This window comes from Pteropus vampyrus, unplaced genomic scaffold (genome assembly GCF_000151845.1).
Source record: "Pteropus vampyrus isolate Shadow unplaced genomic scaffold, Pvam_2.0 Scaffold22, whole genome shotgun sequence".
NCBI lineage: Eukaryota > Metazoa > Chordata > Mammalia > Chiroptera > Pteropodidae > Pteropus > Pteropus vampyrus.
Genome location: NW_011888803.1, coordinates 13,248,971 through 13,263,699, shown reverse-complemented (window position 1 = coordinate 13,263,699; position 14,729 = coordinate 13,248,971). Strand labels below are relative to the sequence as shown.

General features: G+C 35.2%; 1 protein-coding gene across 1 annotated transcript in view; it reads right to left on the bottom strand.

Moving 5' to 3' along the window:
• Nucleotides 1-13,587, bottom strand: part of BRDT (bromodomain testis associated) — a 46,538-nt gene extending 32,951 nt beyond the window's left edge. The window contains exons 1-4 of the mRNA XM_023528017.1: nucleotides 13,511-13,587; nucleotides 6,733-6,972; nucleotides 5,795-5,932; nucleotides 4,239-4,353 (exon numbers count right to left, since the gene is read on the bottom strand). Of these exons, the coding sequence (XP_023383785.1) occupies nucleotides 4,239-4,353; nucleotides 5,795-5,932; nucleotides 6,733-6,921 (442 nt within the window). The 5' untranslated portion in view covers nucleotides 6,922-6,972; nucleotides 13,511-13,587. The remainder of the gene's footprint in view (nucleotides 1-4,238; nucleotides 4,354-5,794; nucleotides 5,933-6,732; nucleotides 6,973-13,510) is intronic.
• Between the last annotated feature and the right edge of the window lie 1,142 nt (nucleotides 13,588-14,729).

Sequence of the window (14,729 nt, the reverse complement as noted above, 5' to 3'; positions counted from 1 at the left end):
CCACACCTTTATCATATCTGACATACAGTATAAAGGTATCCTTGACTCCAAATTCTTGCTAAACAAACTAAAGAACTAGATAGATTTGAATATATTTTAAGATAGGGCTGGTACGCCTCAATCTTTAGTTAGTAAGTTCTCACTACTTACTAACTAAATCCTAGGAATCAAAAAGATTCAGACATCCTCACATCTTTTGATATCTTCCCAATTGTTGCTCTTTGAACTCAGGAGCTAAACAGATACATAATAAGGAATACTTGCATTACTTAATTTTATCTATTTCCTCAAGTAGGATAAAAAGCTCTGTGAGGGGAAGGGGACTCTGTTTTGGTCTCCACTTGCTATAACATCTTGTTATATAGGCCTTTGTCTTAGTGATCTCTCCACCTGGAATGTTGTTCTTTGTTCAAATCTCAACTTCTCAGTGAGACCTACTTCGAACCTATCATGTTTGTTTGTCTCTCTCTCCTTACGAGAATGTAAACTCCAAGATGACAAAAGTTTTTGTTTTGTTCATTGACATATCTCAATGGCACATAAGAGGTACTCAAACATTTGTTGAATCAATAAATCAATACCAATTTTAACATACTAAATTTAATTTTTTCTTTGCCATAGAAGTACCAATGTAACCACATTATTTAGACTACCAATATGTAACCACATTATTTAGACTACCATCATATGACAGTTTCCCTCCCACTATGCATAAAGATGACATAACTCAAGCAGTGGAATGCTTCTGTACAAAAAGTATTGTACAAACCTAGATCTTCACTTCTAAGACAATTCTTACGTACCATTCAAGGCCAAACTCAAATTCTATGACCTCTAAAGCCTTCCCCAGCTTTTTCAGCACAAATCAATTTCTCACTCTTTTGAACCATACCACATACTACGTGTAATTTCACCTGACATTTATCATAATACATTGTCTTTTTATTTTTAATAAGTTTTATTTCTAACTACACGTAAATTTAAAGCAAAGCCTGTAATAAGAAACAAAGAAGGGTATTACATATAATAAAGGAATAAAATGAAAAGAGAAAACAGAATTTGTAAATATTTATGCCCCCAACATAGGCGTACCTAAATCTATAAGGCAAATATTAACAAACATAAAGGGAGAAATAGACAGCAATACCATAATTGTAAGGGCCTTAATAATCCACTTATATCAATGGACAGACCATCCAGATAAAAAATAAATATGGAAACCGGCCTTAAATGATGTTAGACCAAATGAACTTACAGATATTTATGGAATTGTCTATTCAAAAACAACGGAATACATTCTTCTCAAGTGCGCATGAACATTTTCCAAAAACAGATCACATGTTAAGCTACAAAATAAGACTTAATAAATTTAAGAGAATTGAAATCATATCAAACATCTTTTCTAACCACAATGGTATGAAACTAGAAAACTGGAAAATGCACATATATGTAGCGATTAAACAATATACTGCTGAACAACTAATGGATCAAAAAAGAAATCAAAAGAAAAATCAAAAAACCCTTAAGACACATGAAAATTGATATGAATACCAAAATCTATGAGATGCAGCAAAAGCAGTTCTAAGAGCGAAGTTCATAGCAATAAATGCCTACCCTCGAGAAACAAGAAAAGTCTTAAACAATCTAACTTTACAACTCAAGAAACTGGAAAAAGAACAAAGGAAGCTTAAATTTAGAAGGAAGCAAATAACAAATATTGGAGCAGAAATAAATGAAATAGAGACTAAAAAAACAATAGAAAAATCAATGAAAATAAGAGCTGGTTCTTTGAAAAGATAAAATTGACAAAAGCAATCTTGAGAAATAAAAAGAAAGCTAGAGGCTTCATGCTCTTTCATTTCAAACTATATGGCAAAGCCACAGTAATTAAAACAGTAAGTTACTAGCATAAAAACAGACACACAGATCAGTGGAATAGAATAGAGAGTCCAGAAATAAACCCATGCATATATGGTCAATTAATTTATGACAGAGAGCCAAAAATATACAATAGGGAAAGAACCGTCTCTTCAATAACTGGCGTTGAGAAAATTTGAGAGCTGCATGCAAAAAAAAAAGTCACTGGACCACTATCCTACACCATACACAAAAATTAACTCAAAATGGATTAAAGACTTGAATATAAGATCTAAAACAATAAAGCTCCTAGAAGAAAATAGGTGAAAAGCTCCTTGACATAGGTCTTGGCAATGATTTTTTGAATCTGACAAAAAGCAAAAGCAACAAAAGAAATATTAAACTAGTGGGACTACACCAAACTAAAAAGCCCCTGCATAGAAAAGGAAGCCATCAAACAATGAAAAGGCAACCTACTGAATGGGAGAAAATAACTGCAAATCATATATCTGATAAGGGGCTAATATTGGAAATATATGTAAAAAACTTATAGAACTCAATAGTAAAAATAAACAATCCAATTAAAAAATGGGCAGAAGATGGGGGTGGCTTCACAGTGTAGTGGTTAGCATGTCTCCTTTGCACGCAGAAGGTCCTGGTTTCGCACCCCAGGTGGAGCCATGGACCATACCCTGGGTGCACCAGGCCCCTCGAGTGCACTGGGAGCCATGGACCATACCCTGGGTGCACCAGACCCTAAGTGCGCCAGGCCCCAGGTGCACGCCGTGAGTGTATGAGGGGGTTGCCCCACCCTCAGAGATCCAGTTCTTAAGGGGAAATGGCAACATCCATGGGTCAAGGGTGGAAGTTGGGATGGGGGAATTAAAGAGGGAGAAAATGGGCAGAAGGTTCAAATAGACATTTTTCCAAAGAAGACATACAGATGGCCAACAGGTACATGAAAAGATGCTCAGTGTCATTAATCATCAGGGAAAAGCAAATCAAAACCACGGTGAGATATCACTTTACACCTGTCAGAATGGCTATTATCAAAAAGACAAGAAACAAGTGTTAGTAAGCATATGGAGGAAAAGGAACCCTCATAGACTATTAGTGGGAATGTAAGTTGGTGCAATCAATACGGAAAAGAACATGGAAGTTTCTCAAAAAATTAAAAATAGAACTACCATATGATCTAGCAATTCCATTTCTGGATACTTATCTACAGAAAACAAAAATACTAATTCAAAAAGATACATGCACCTCTACATTCACTGAAGCATTATTTATAATATCCAACATACGGAAACAACCTAAGTCTCTATCGATGAATGAATGAATAAGGAAATTGTACTACATATATACACAAGGGAATATTATTCAGCCATAAAAAAGAATAAAGTCTTGGCATTTGTGACAACATGGATGGACCTTGATAGCATTATGCTAAGTGAAATCAGACAGAGAAAGACAAATCCCATATGATCTCTCATATATGTGGAATCTAAACAAAACAAAACAAAACAAAACAAAACAAAAACAAGTTCATAGATACAAAGAGCAGATTGGTGGTTCTAAGAGGCAGGATGGGAGAAATGGGTGAACTTTTTAAAAAATTTAACTAAATTCAATGAAAATTAAAAAAAAACAACCTCTACCATCACCCCACTACAAGTCTCCTATATTCCAGCCACTTAACTATATACTTTACATTTACAACCATGAAAGCTAAATATTTTTCTGACATTGCAGATGAGAAAATGAACATGGAATGGTAAAGGAGCTTAACCAAGTTTCTACAGCTTGAGTGGTCCAAAAGTAAACCAACATTTGACCTATGACAGTCTTGGTTAGCCTCTACAAAAAATCCATTTGAATACTTAAGAATAATTTTGTAATTCCTTATTTAAATATTATGATTATAACCATAAACTCCTCTCTAAAGTTTTTTCAAGTTACCATAAAGGAGAGAACCTTCAGACCCAACAGTAACACTTCTTTCTTAGCTATGTGATCTTCTGGTACAGAGAACATTGGCAATGTTGACCCTCTTATTTAGTATAGCACAGATACAAGATCCACTAAAAATAGTAATAGTAGCTATGATTTATTGGGTGCCTATTATGTGAATGTAACCACACTACAAGAAACCTGGCTCCAAGGTCATAATCAATGCAATCTTCCCTAATCTTACATGATAGCTATCCTTGTGCTCAAGTTCAGCAGACTGTTTAAATGGACACTTTATATCAATAGAATAGGATGTAGGTCTTCTGGATGTCTGTCTCCTTTGAGAGATTTATAATTTAGTTCTAGCCATTATATTTATATATACACATTCATATATATATTAAAGAGAACATAAACCTTTTCTGGCTTACCTTTCTTTATTCTTTCCTTACCACCCACAACTTGCTCTTCTTGTGGCATTTGAGATAATTTCTGCCTAAACAACTTCTCTAGAGCTTGTGCCATGAGAACGATGTCGTCTCCAGGCTAGAAAATATATAAAATATACCATAAGTTTACACAGTATAGTCACTGTACCAAGTTTCTATAATTCAGGCTATCTTACAGAAGACAGTAACATATAACATAGTCCTTCTTAGACAGTATTTATTAAACAGTATTTAACACTTCTAAATTAAGTTTAGAAAACAGTAAAGCAGCTCACATTTTAAATTCTAGCACCCTACCCCTTTAACTTTTAAAAAGGACTCAGAATGCTTATAATTCAAGAGTTATAATCCAACCAATTCTACTATAAAACAAAAAGCATTAGAAATTAGACTTTCTACTTCACAAATAGGTTGAAACAAAACTTATTCATGGCTATGAAAAGTACCTTCATAATTTGATTTGATCTGATTCAAGTTTCAGTTAACTAAGCTATAAAATGACACTACAGAACTAACTTAATTTTAAAATCTTAACTATCTGCTTAGAAGTCTTTCTTTGCATTACTTTACTACTAAAAAAAACCAAAAAACAAAACTAAGTAAATTACAAAGCAAAGGCGTAAAGCAGAGAACACATTTCTAAGTTAGGTAGTTCAGAAAAATTACTGAACTTTATTTTAAAATATCAAATGTGAAAGGACCCTTTGGAATTGTTAAATTAGAAGGAAGCTGCCAATGGTACATTTAGAGTACCGTTGGTTCTGATTATTTAAAAATTCACATTGGCTAATAGTCTTAAATTATAGGTGTGTGTATACGCACCCACACACACATATAGTGGCACTGATTAATTACCTTGGGAACTAAATCAAATTAATTACCTTGAGAACTAAAGAAATAAATGGGATATAAGTTTTAAAATGTTTAGATATCATAGAAGAGCCTGAAAAGGATGCATTATTCCTGGAAAAAGAAATATTATATGGAGAAAAACTGAATACTAAAATCCAACTTTTTGGATGAAAGCAAATATGAAAATTATGTTCAAAATGGCCACATACATTATCATACAGGCTAATGCATTAGCACAAATGCAAATACTACTACTGGGATATAACAGATAATATGTCTGATCTTTACATTAGCTTGTTTTATAGTTTAGAAGTATGTAATTTGTTTGGCTTCTTAAGATCTAAGGAAGATTAGTGTGTAATAGGTTTATCATCTTATAACTAAAATGGCAGAAGTACTGTAGGGAACATTTTGAAATGATACTTTACTCAGAAACCAGCTATCATTGGTATTATATTTTCTAAAACATAATAAGTCATTATAGCTATTCAGGCAAAAATGTAGCAAATAGATTGAATAAATATTGACATACGATAATTATGAAATTTGGTGAAAAAACATTATTCTTAGAAGTATGTAAAATACTCCAAATTAAGACTTGAAATCTGAAATCAGCACTTTCGTTTATACACATCTCCTATATATAACAGCAAAGAATTAGCAAGTATAACATAAGGCTTACATACCTTGTTGTATAAATAGCAATTTGAGAACATCGTATTGAAGTCTTCTATACATTCTGAAGCCTGCACATAATATTTATGTTCCAAGCGCTTCTTAATTGTACTTAAATCCATTGGTTTTTTTATAATGGTATAATAATCCTATGGTTTTCAAGAAGACATTATAAACGTTAATACTGAGAATGAATGCACTACAACTATTGGCACACACAAAAAAATTAAGAAACTATACACCTGTAACTAGAGAGAACAATTGGTTACCTTTCAAAAGCCATAATCTGGAAATTAAAATCATTAGTAATGAGAAATCTAGCTGAACACCACGGCATTATTTTTCAGAGCGGAAGGAAGGAAGGAAGGAAGGAAGGAAGGAAGGAAGGAAGGAAGGAAGGAAGGAAGGAAGGAAGGAAGGAAAACAAACACAAGATTATAAGAATAGAACCATCCTGGAAAATAAAAAATGAAGGATATGAAGAAAAATAAACTAGTACTTACGGAATTTGGAGTACAATTTAACTCCATGGTTTAATAGCTATATTACAAATTACTTAGTGATTCTGTTATCAGATGGCTAAGACCTAACCTAAGACCTAAAGTTGAATTCTGTGTATGATGCAACTAAGTCTGTCAGGAAGTGTCAAGAGTGACTTCATGGAGAAGGTGACATTCATGGCAGGCAACCCTGCATTAAAAGGTCAAGTGACATAAGCTATAATAAGAAAGCACAATTTACCACATACTGTTAAAATAAGAATTTCAGTCCTCAGAAGAATGAGTTTTGTTGTTTAGGAAAAAATACTCATTAGAATATTCTTTAGTGGTGCTGAATAAATTAGGTGTTTATTAAATATATTTTATAATATTAAAGATTAGTTTATTTCTTTTAGAGTTTTACAGGGTTTTCTTTTTCTTTAACTAATATAATTTTAAGACACACTTACAGGCAATTTAAGTTTCATTGCATCCACAGGCTGCTGAAAAGGCCAGGAAAAACTATGCTTCCATAAAGCCTTCAGAACAACTTTTTGTAGATACTGTAGTTGATTTGTCAATCGCCCATTTTTCTTAGTATTTATGTACTCTGGTGGTGGAGGGTTAACAATAGCTGTTTGTCTACTTGGCAGAGACATTCTTAACTGCTTCAAATTCTGATATTCTAATGTTTTCTACAAGTATATGTCCTAAAACAAAAAACAAAAACAAAACAAAAAAGATCTGAGTTATCTTCAAAGTACTTTTAAAATGGTGTCTACAGGAACTGAAAAGTGTTATTGACGAAAGTCACATTTTCAAGCACATCATGGGTTTTAAAAAGCCAAATGATAAGTGAATTCATTTTTAAACAAATACAAACCTTTTTCTATACAAGTACTAAAAGTTGTTTCATTGTTTCCCTTAGTTTTGGATGATTTAAGTTATTTCAATCTTTCACAGTATTGCTTTCTGCCTTTCTAAAACACAAATTGAAGTCTGGTAGGAAGTCTGTTAAGTTCCTGATTAAAAAAATAACAGGGAATGTTAAAGATAATATTAGTATATAGTTAGTCTTCAATTATTAATTTGATGAAGGGAGAAAGGCAAAATAAAGGCTTTTTCTGGCTAATTTGAAAATGGTTTAAGACAAATATAAGAAATATGACGTATTAAAATAATACTCTTCAGTGTATATTACTACACTAAAAAAAATACTTTAAAACTTCACGAGTATTTAAAAAAGACAGCATCTAACATAACTAGATAGCATTACTTTAAAGATGAAAGAACAATGGTAATACCAAGTACATCAGCAAAATGAAAAGCATGATCATCAAATTATTCATTTTTAGAGATCAGTGTTACATTTAATCAATATATCTTGTTTGCATTAAAGCAGTGTTAGTTCTCAACTTTTTGCATATTAATCACTTGTGGATCTTTTTAAGTGGTAAAATACATATAAATATAAAATTTACCATCTGAACCATTTTTAAGCATACAGTTCAGTAGTGTTAAGTATATTCATATTTTTGAGCATACTAATCTCCAGAACTTTTTCATCTTGCAAAACTGAAACTCTATACTTCTTATTCTCCCCTCTCCCCAGCCCCTGGCAACCACCATTCTATCTGCTGTTTCTGTGACTATTCTATTCTGTGACTATTCTATCTCATATAAGTAGTATTACACAGTACTTGTCATTTTGTGACTGCCTTATCTTAGCATAATGCTCTCAAGTTTCATCCATATTGTAGCACACATGTCAGAATCTCCTTCATTTTATAAAGTTCAGTGATATTCCTCTATATGTGTATACCATATTTGTTTTACCCATTCATTGATGGGCACTTTGGTCTACCTCTTGGCTATTGTGAAGTGTTGAGAAAATGGGTGTACAAATATTTAAGATCCTGCTTTTAGTTCTTACGGCTATATTCCCTTAAGTGCAGAATTGGAATTGCTAGGTCATATGGTAATTCTATTTTTAATTTTTTTGAGGAATCCCAAACTGTTTTCCATTGTGGCAGTGCCATTTTACATTCCCACTTGCAGTCTACAGGGTTCGTTTCTCCACGTCCACACACTTGGTATTTTCTGGGTTTTGTTTAAAAGTAGTCATCCTAATGGGTGTGATGTGTTGTGATCATTTTTATTTTTTTGTTATGGAAAAACACTTTAATAAACATATTCAGCTTGCTTCCAATGAAAGTGGATCATTTTTAAAATAGCAATGCCCAGGCCTCAACCTCTTTTGTATTTTTGGAGTTAGGGCTTTGGAATCAGGTTTGTTGGTTGGCTTTTTAAAGTTCCTTGGGTGCTTCTGATATGCAGCCAGGCATAAGAACCACTACATTTAAATGAATTAACTTGGAGGTGATTTCCAATCTTATAATTTACTTCATCTCATGATTTCACTTTTCTTTTCATGTGATACATATATGACCTAGAACTCTTAAAAAATCATTGAGAACAAAGATATTCTAGAGTGCTACAAAAGAAAATGACTCTTATCCTGGCTTTATAATTAAAGCTGGCTTACTTTTTGAGTGTCCCAATCACTACACCCTCAATGAATCACTATCTTCACAAAGATAACACTACAATGACTTATATCATCATAGATTTAAGTTTAATGACTATTTTGAACTTTACATATAGTTTTACTATGGATTACATTGTCTGACCTCCTTTCATCAATATTATATTTGTGAGATTTATCCATGTTCTTGACTATGTTGTTCATTTTATTTGTTATATTCTACCATAGAATCGTACTATAATTTATCAGTTCCTATTGGAACTTTTGTGTTGTTTGCAGCTTTTGACTATGGCAAATTGTGCTGTTATGAACACGCTAGTAATACATAGGTGTATGCATTGTGTTGGCTATAAACCCAGGAGTGAAATTGTTGGGTCAGATTATGTATATGCTCAACGAAGAAGAAACTGCTCTAGACATTAATAACCAAACTCAACTTATCGTTCTGTATCAGATCTTTGAGATAAGCTACTAAATATATATTTTAGGGGCTAGGGAAATTTGGTAAATTGTTCATTTTGATAGATGTGAGAATAGTATGGTGATTATTCAGGAAAAATGTTTAAATGTATGCTCAAAAAAGTTGGTGCTTAATAGTCATATCTGTAAAGTATGTTTAAATGGTTTTAGGGAAAACTAGACAAGCAAACATGGCAAAATGTTGACAATTGTTGATATACATATAGTACTCTTTGTACTGTTTTGTTTTTCCATGTTAAAAAATTTTTTAAAACTTAAAGTGCACTGTGATTGAGGGCTGCAAACAGACTAACCATGGACAAGGGCCTTGATAATTATCATTGGGAAAAAGGATAGCTAATATTGATGGTCTGACAGTCTCAGGAGTAAGTGATCTTCATTGCTTGGCTGGAGGCTCTGGTTTCTAGTGTGAGGTAAACATTCTCTGTCCAGCAAGAGAACTACAGATTGACTCCTTTACAAAATATTCTTTGTAATTACCCCAGTCTTATTGTTCAGAGTATTTTAATCTTGTTTATTTAAAAAAAAAATTAAGCTTATGTGGCTTTTTATGATACTTGGCAAATTTCTGTATTAGTTGCCAATTTCACTAGTTTTTATTTTCTCTAAAGCTTTTTTGTTAACTTTATTAACAGAAATCAGAAAATGCCAGCATGATGGCCCAGCAACACACCCGGAGATTTTCACCTTTTCATGACATAATGGTGGGTCACAATCAGTCATAAGGTGTCAGAAATAATTTGTCATTTAATAGGTTATTTCGAGGTTTTCTCTAAAATTACTTAACACTCCAACATGCCAAAGTATGGAGTTACAGATATACTGTTGTTTTTAATGTACGGTGGGTGAGTTGTTGTTTTATTATTTATGCTTTCGAAACAGTTTTTACCCATGGATACATTTCTAAAAAAACAGATGGCATGGGCAGATGAATCTAATGTCAGTGAGAACTGAATGTTATGTAATAATCACCAGTTACAATTACTCAAACTATGTATCATAAATGATTTAGAAAAGTTCTGGTTTATTTTGAATATAATCACATAATAATGTAGTGTCACCTTGTCAAATCATTCTGTGGTTCCATGAATAAGTTACCTGAAAATCAGATCTCCTTTGCCTACTCAATAGCTCATTACAAAATAATCTTGAGAAAGTCTTAAAGATAATGAGTCATTATGGATTTCTTAAAAATAAACAAGTTTATTTGAATTGTAACATCATGTAGTATAAAATTTTGATGAAAATAGTATACAACAAAGTTTCCTTTCCTGTTTTTGTCCCCAGGCAACCAAACTCCCTCCTTACTGTTAGCAATTTCTTATGCAAATGATCTGCTTTTTATAGAAGAGCTCTGATAATTATCAAACTTTAATTCATCTTAAAAAATGTCCCAGGGCAGACCCCCCTCCTTTTAATGGCTGCATGTGTCATATGGGTAAAGACATATGGATATTATATACACCATTACAACAAATATCTTCGTTGATACATCACTGCATATATATGCCAATACCTAATACATATATATTTGGCCTGGCTTATTGGATATATTTCTATTAATTTCTGGACCAGTGTTTTTAAATTTTGCTAGATGTTTGCTAGATGTTGGAATAACTCCTGAGGTTATCCCAACTTATATTTCTACAAACAATGGATGAGTCTAAAATTTTAAACTTCTAAGGAAAAGAGAGCCTTTGAGGTGGTTGCAAATATTTCAAAGTCATCCCTGACATATACATACAGAACAAAGACTTCCCAAAATGAGTACATAAGCTAAAAATTATTTCCAAAATGTTACATGAAACATAATAGTTCACCTCTAATTCAAAGGACGCAGTCATATCAGGAAGAGTCTAACCTCTTTGGCAAAGGTTTCCCCATTTCAAAATCACCAGGACTAGTTTCTCGGATTTGACAAGAAAAAGTGTTTAATTCCTCACTTATTAATACCTCAGAGGTGCAGGTATTAAATTGTGTTACCCTATATGCATACTGGAAGTCTCAAAGAATTGAGCTGGTTAAAAACATAAAATATAAGTTAACATAGCTTGAGCCCAGAAGGCTCAATTTTAGATGTAATTAAACTTTGAGGCTTTGAGTAAAGGTTGTTTAAAAAATATTTTCCATTCACCTCAATAATGGCAGAAAAGTTATTCTGCTTTGTGCTGTCACTTCTGGTTGGATTTCATAGTAGATCTTACACGTGCAGGGAAGCAGTACAACACAGAACTAAAATCAGTTTGGATTCTGGATATCTGATAGCACTAGGGCTTAGAAAGATCAAAAGTAATCTATCCTGTGATGAGCTTAAATACTCCAAATCCTGCATCATCAAATAAGCTGTTTCCAATTCAAGGGAGAAAATGGTTTCTTCTAAATAATATCAGGCTTCAATTGAGGTCAGACAGGAAATCTGTAGAAAATGTATATTCTTCAGTGATTCAATCTTCTCATCTGCTCCCTCCTTCAATCTAAGGATGCTGTACTCTTCCTGACTAGAACCCTTTTCAAGTACTCTGGATAATGATGCTCTCTCCTGAAGGTCTTTGCTCTCTTCAACATTTCTCTATACTAGCTTACCCTCCATCTAAACTTTCTCAAGTCTCCGTAAAATCCTTCTCTTGATCCTATCGTCTTCTTGTAGCTTTTATCTTCTCTTTTCTATACCTCACATCAGAGCATCCTAAAAATTACAGTCTTTATACTCCACCTCACATTTGACTTTTCCTGATATTCCTCTAAAACTCTCTTTATTCTAAGGATAATACTTACCATGCATAGTTGTTAAATCCAATGGATTCTTTTTGAATCCTATCTTACTTGACCTCTCAACAATATCATCTGTCACTAGACTATTGTGACTCTTGAAACTCTCCTATGGTTTCCAGGATACATTTTTACCCAGGTTCTACTTGTTCATTTATTAAATATTTATACAGCACCTACAATGGTGCCAAGCACTGAGCTAGAAATTGGGGATACGGTTTCTTTACAGAGACTTATAAATAGGCAATTACAACACAATACGTGCCAAAGGTAAAAACAGGGTGTTAATGGAGACAAATAGGAGGGTCGGAGTGGAATTCCAAGTTATTGCCTTCATAATCTTATCTTCTGTAATTCCATTAATTTTACTGTTTTTCCTTTGCCCTGTTTATTTTACTCCTTGACTCCAGCTACGAACTCCCCTATTGCAGATCTCAGCCACTGCAAGATATCAAATGCCTCTACACAAATGACTCCTGAATATAAACTTACATATTCTGAATACTTACTGTGTTCCCATTCTCCGTCCCCCAAACCACTCCTTTTGTTCAGTCACTTGTCACTTCCCATCTGAATTAATGCAATGGCGTTCAAAATGTTCAGCAATTTAAGATCATACTGTTCAACCCACTGCCTGTCATGATATACAAATATACAAACCCTTTTATGGCCCCTTGTCTGTCTCACTAGACTCATCTCTTGCTACTCTCCCAACCGCTAACACTGGGCCAGCCAGAAAGAAAAAAACTGCAGTTCTCCACTGTCCCACCCTACTCTGTGCTCCCACATGTCCATGTCTCTGAATATATTCTCCTGACCAGAGTCTCCCTCATCACTCTTTAGTCTAACTTCTATTTGTCTCTCAAGACATAGTTGTTATCGCCTTTACCCAGAAGCCACCCACCTCCCTTCCATCCACCCAAGCCCTTCCCACGGGTCCCAAAGCACCCCGTACATACCTCATCTTAATTCACGTAACACAAGCTAGCGCCTTGAGGTCAGGCCCACCTCTAAATCTGCAACACCCAAGGGGGAGTTAAGCATGTTCCAAGGGCGTGTTAGTAGAACAAATAAATGAATCAAGGATGGGAATTTCCCTGCCCCGAATGATAACGCCCAGAATAAACACAACAAAAATGCCAGCTACAGCCAAAGCTCCGTATTCTCTCCTGCATTCCCAAAACTACAGTACAAGCGGCGATCCACCAATCCAAGACCTAAGAGAACTACAAAGACCGTGAGTGTTTTTCGACATGGAGGAGGCGGTTGCATAAATGGACCCCCAACCCCTCGCCCCAACCTTTCTTCCCACCCGTTCCTTACAAACAAACAAAACAAAGACCCCACAAACTCATACGTTTAAGAAAAAAGCCCCCTCCACCAATTTTAAAGGATTCATTGGGGGCAATGAGCTTGCAGTTGATAAGGCCAAAGGAAAGCAACTGGCAGCTCACCTGGGCTGCGGGCAGGCACGGGGATGGCCTCCCTAACTGCCTTGCCATTCTCACGATGTTGGTGGGGGAGGGGAGGGAAAAACGGTTGTTCCCCACCCAGGGTTTCACCGGGGGCCCAGATCCCAGGACAGTGCTCCCCGCATTAGCTCTATTACCTCTTGCGAAAGGATCTTGTCTGATCGTCCCCTTCAGCTTGCACAAGATGAAGTGGTGCAGGGCAGCGATTCCCCCACGGTCCGTCGCCGCCAGCTCTCGCCCTAATGGCGGCAGCTAGCGGGCTGCGACGGGCGCCTTTATAGGAGACCAGCCGTGGGCGGCCCGCCTATTGGCCTGAGCATGTCACGTGGTCGCGCTGGAGCCCAGCAGCAGGAAAGGTGCTTGAGGTCTGAGCTCAGCCGCAGTTGCTTGAGCGTGAGTTGGAGGTCCTTCACTCCCTGAGCTCACCTTTGAGCGCTTACTGGATGCCAGGCATGGTGCAGAGAGCAAGGGGGTTGGTAGGAGCACAACCCTAGAGGAATTTACCGTTAAAACAATTCCTTCACTTAATCCATTAGCTCTATGTTGTTAGTTTGGAGGTCCGTGCTTTTTCTCCAGCCCTTCTCAAAGCTCGCATCTTTTGCATGGAACGAGAACTTAATATTAGGTAGCAGCTGAGTTTGGAGCGGACGTGAGCTCATTGGGCTTAAAATGGGATTTAAGAACTGTTTCACGACAGCTGCCTGAGGAGAGTGGTTTAAGATTTTGAGAGTCCTGGTGACTACCTCCTCATAATTTGTGGGCGTGTGTTAGCAGGATGTAATTTAGCACTGTAGTTGCCACTTGGATCCAATTGCAAAGTGTTTCTAAATTCTTAATATATTCATTCCTAGATGGATAAATGAATGGAAGGATGAGTAGGAGAAGGAAGGACAAAAACAGCTGAGGAGCTGCTTGATAAACCTGTCAAAAACAATCAATCTCCAGTTTCCTGAAGCGTAAATCTAGGGGTCTTTAACAACTTGGCATGTCTTAATTCAATTAGTTTTATGTAAAAGTCCCCAGGACTAAGTCTTCACAAGAAAGTAATACACAACTCGAGGTCAAGTAAATAACTGGAGATGCAAACATTTTTACATTAGAAAGGCTCTTCTTACTCAAAACACTGAAAATGGCTTTCTTTCGTCAAAAAAAAGATTAGAAGGTCTGTATTTCCAAGTAACCCAGTGAGCAAGAAATATCA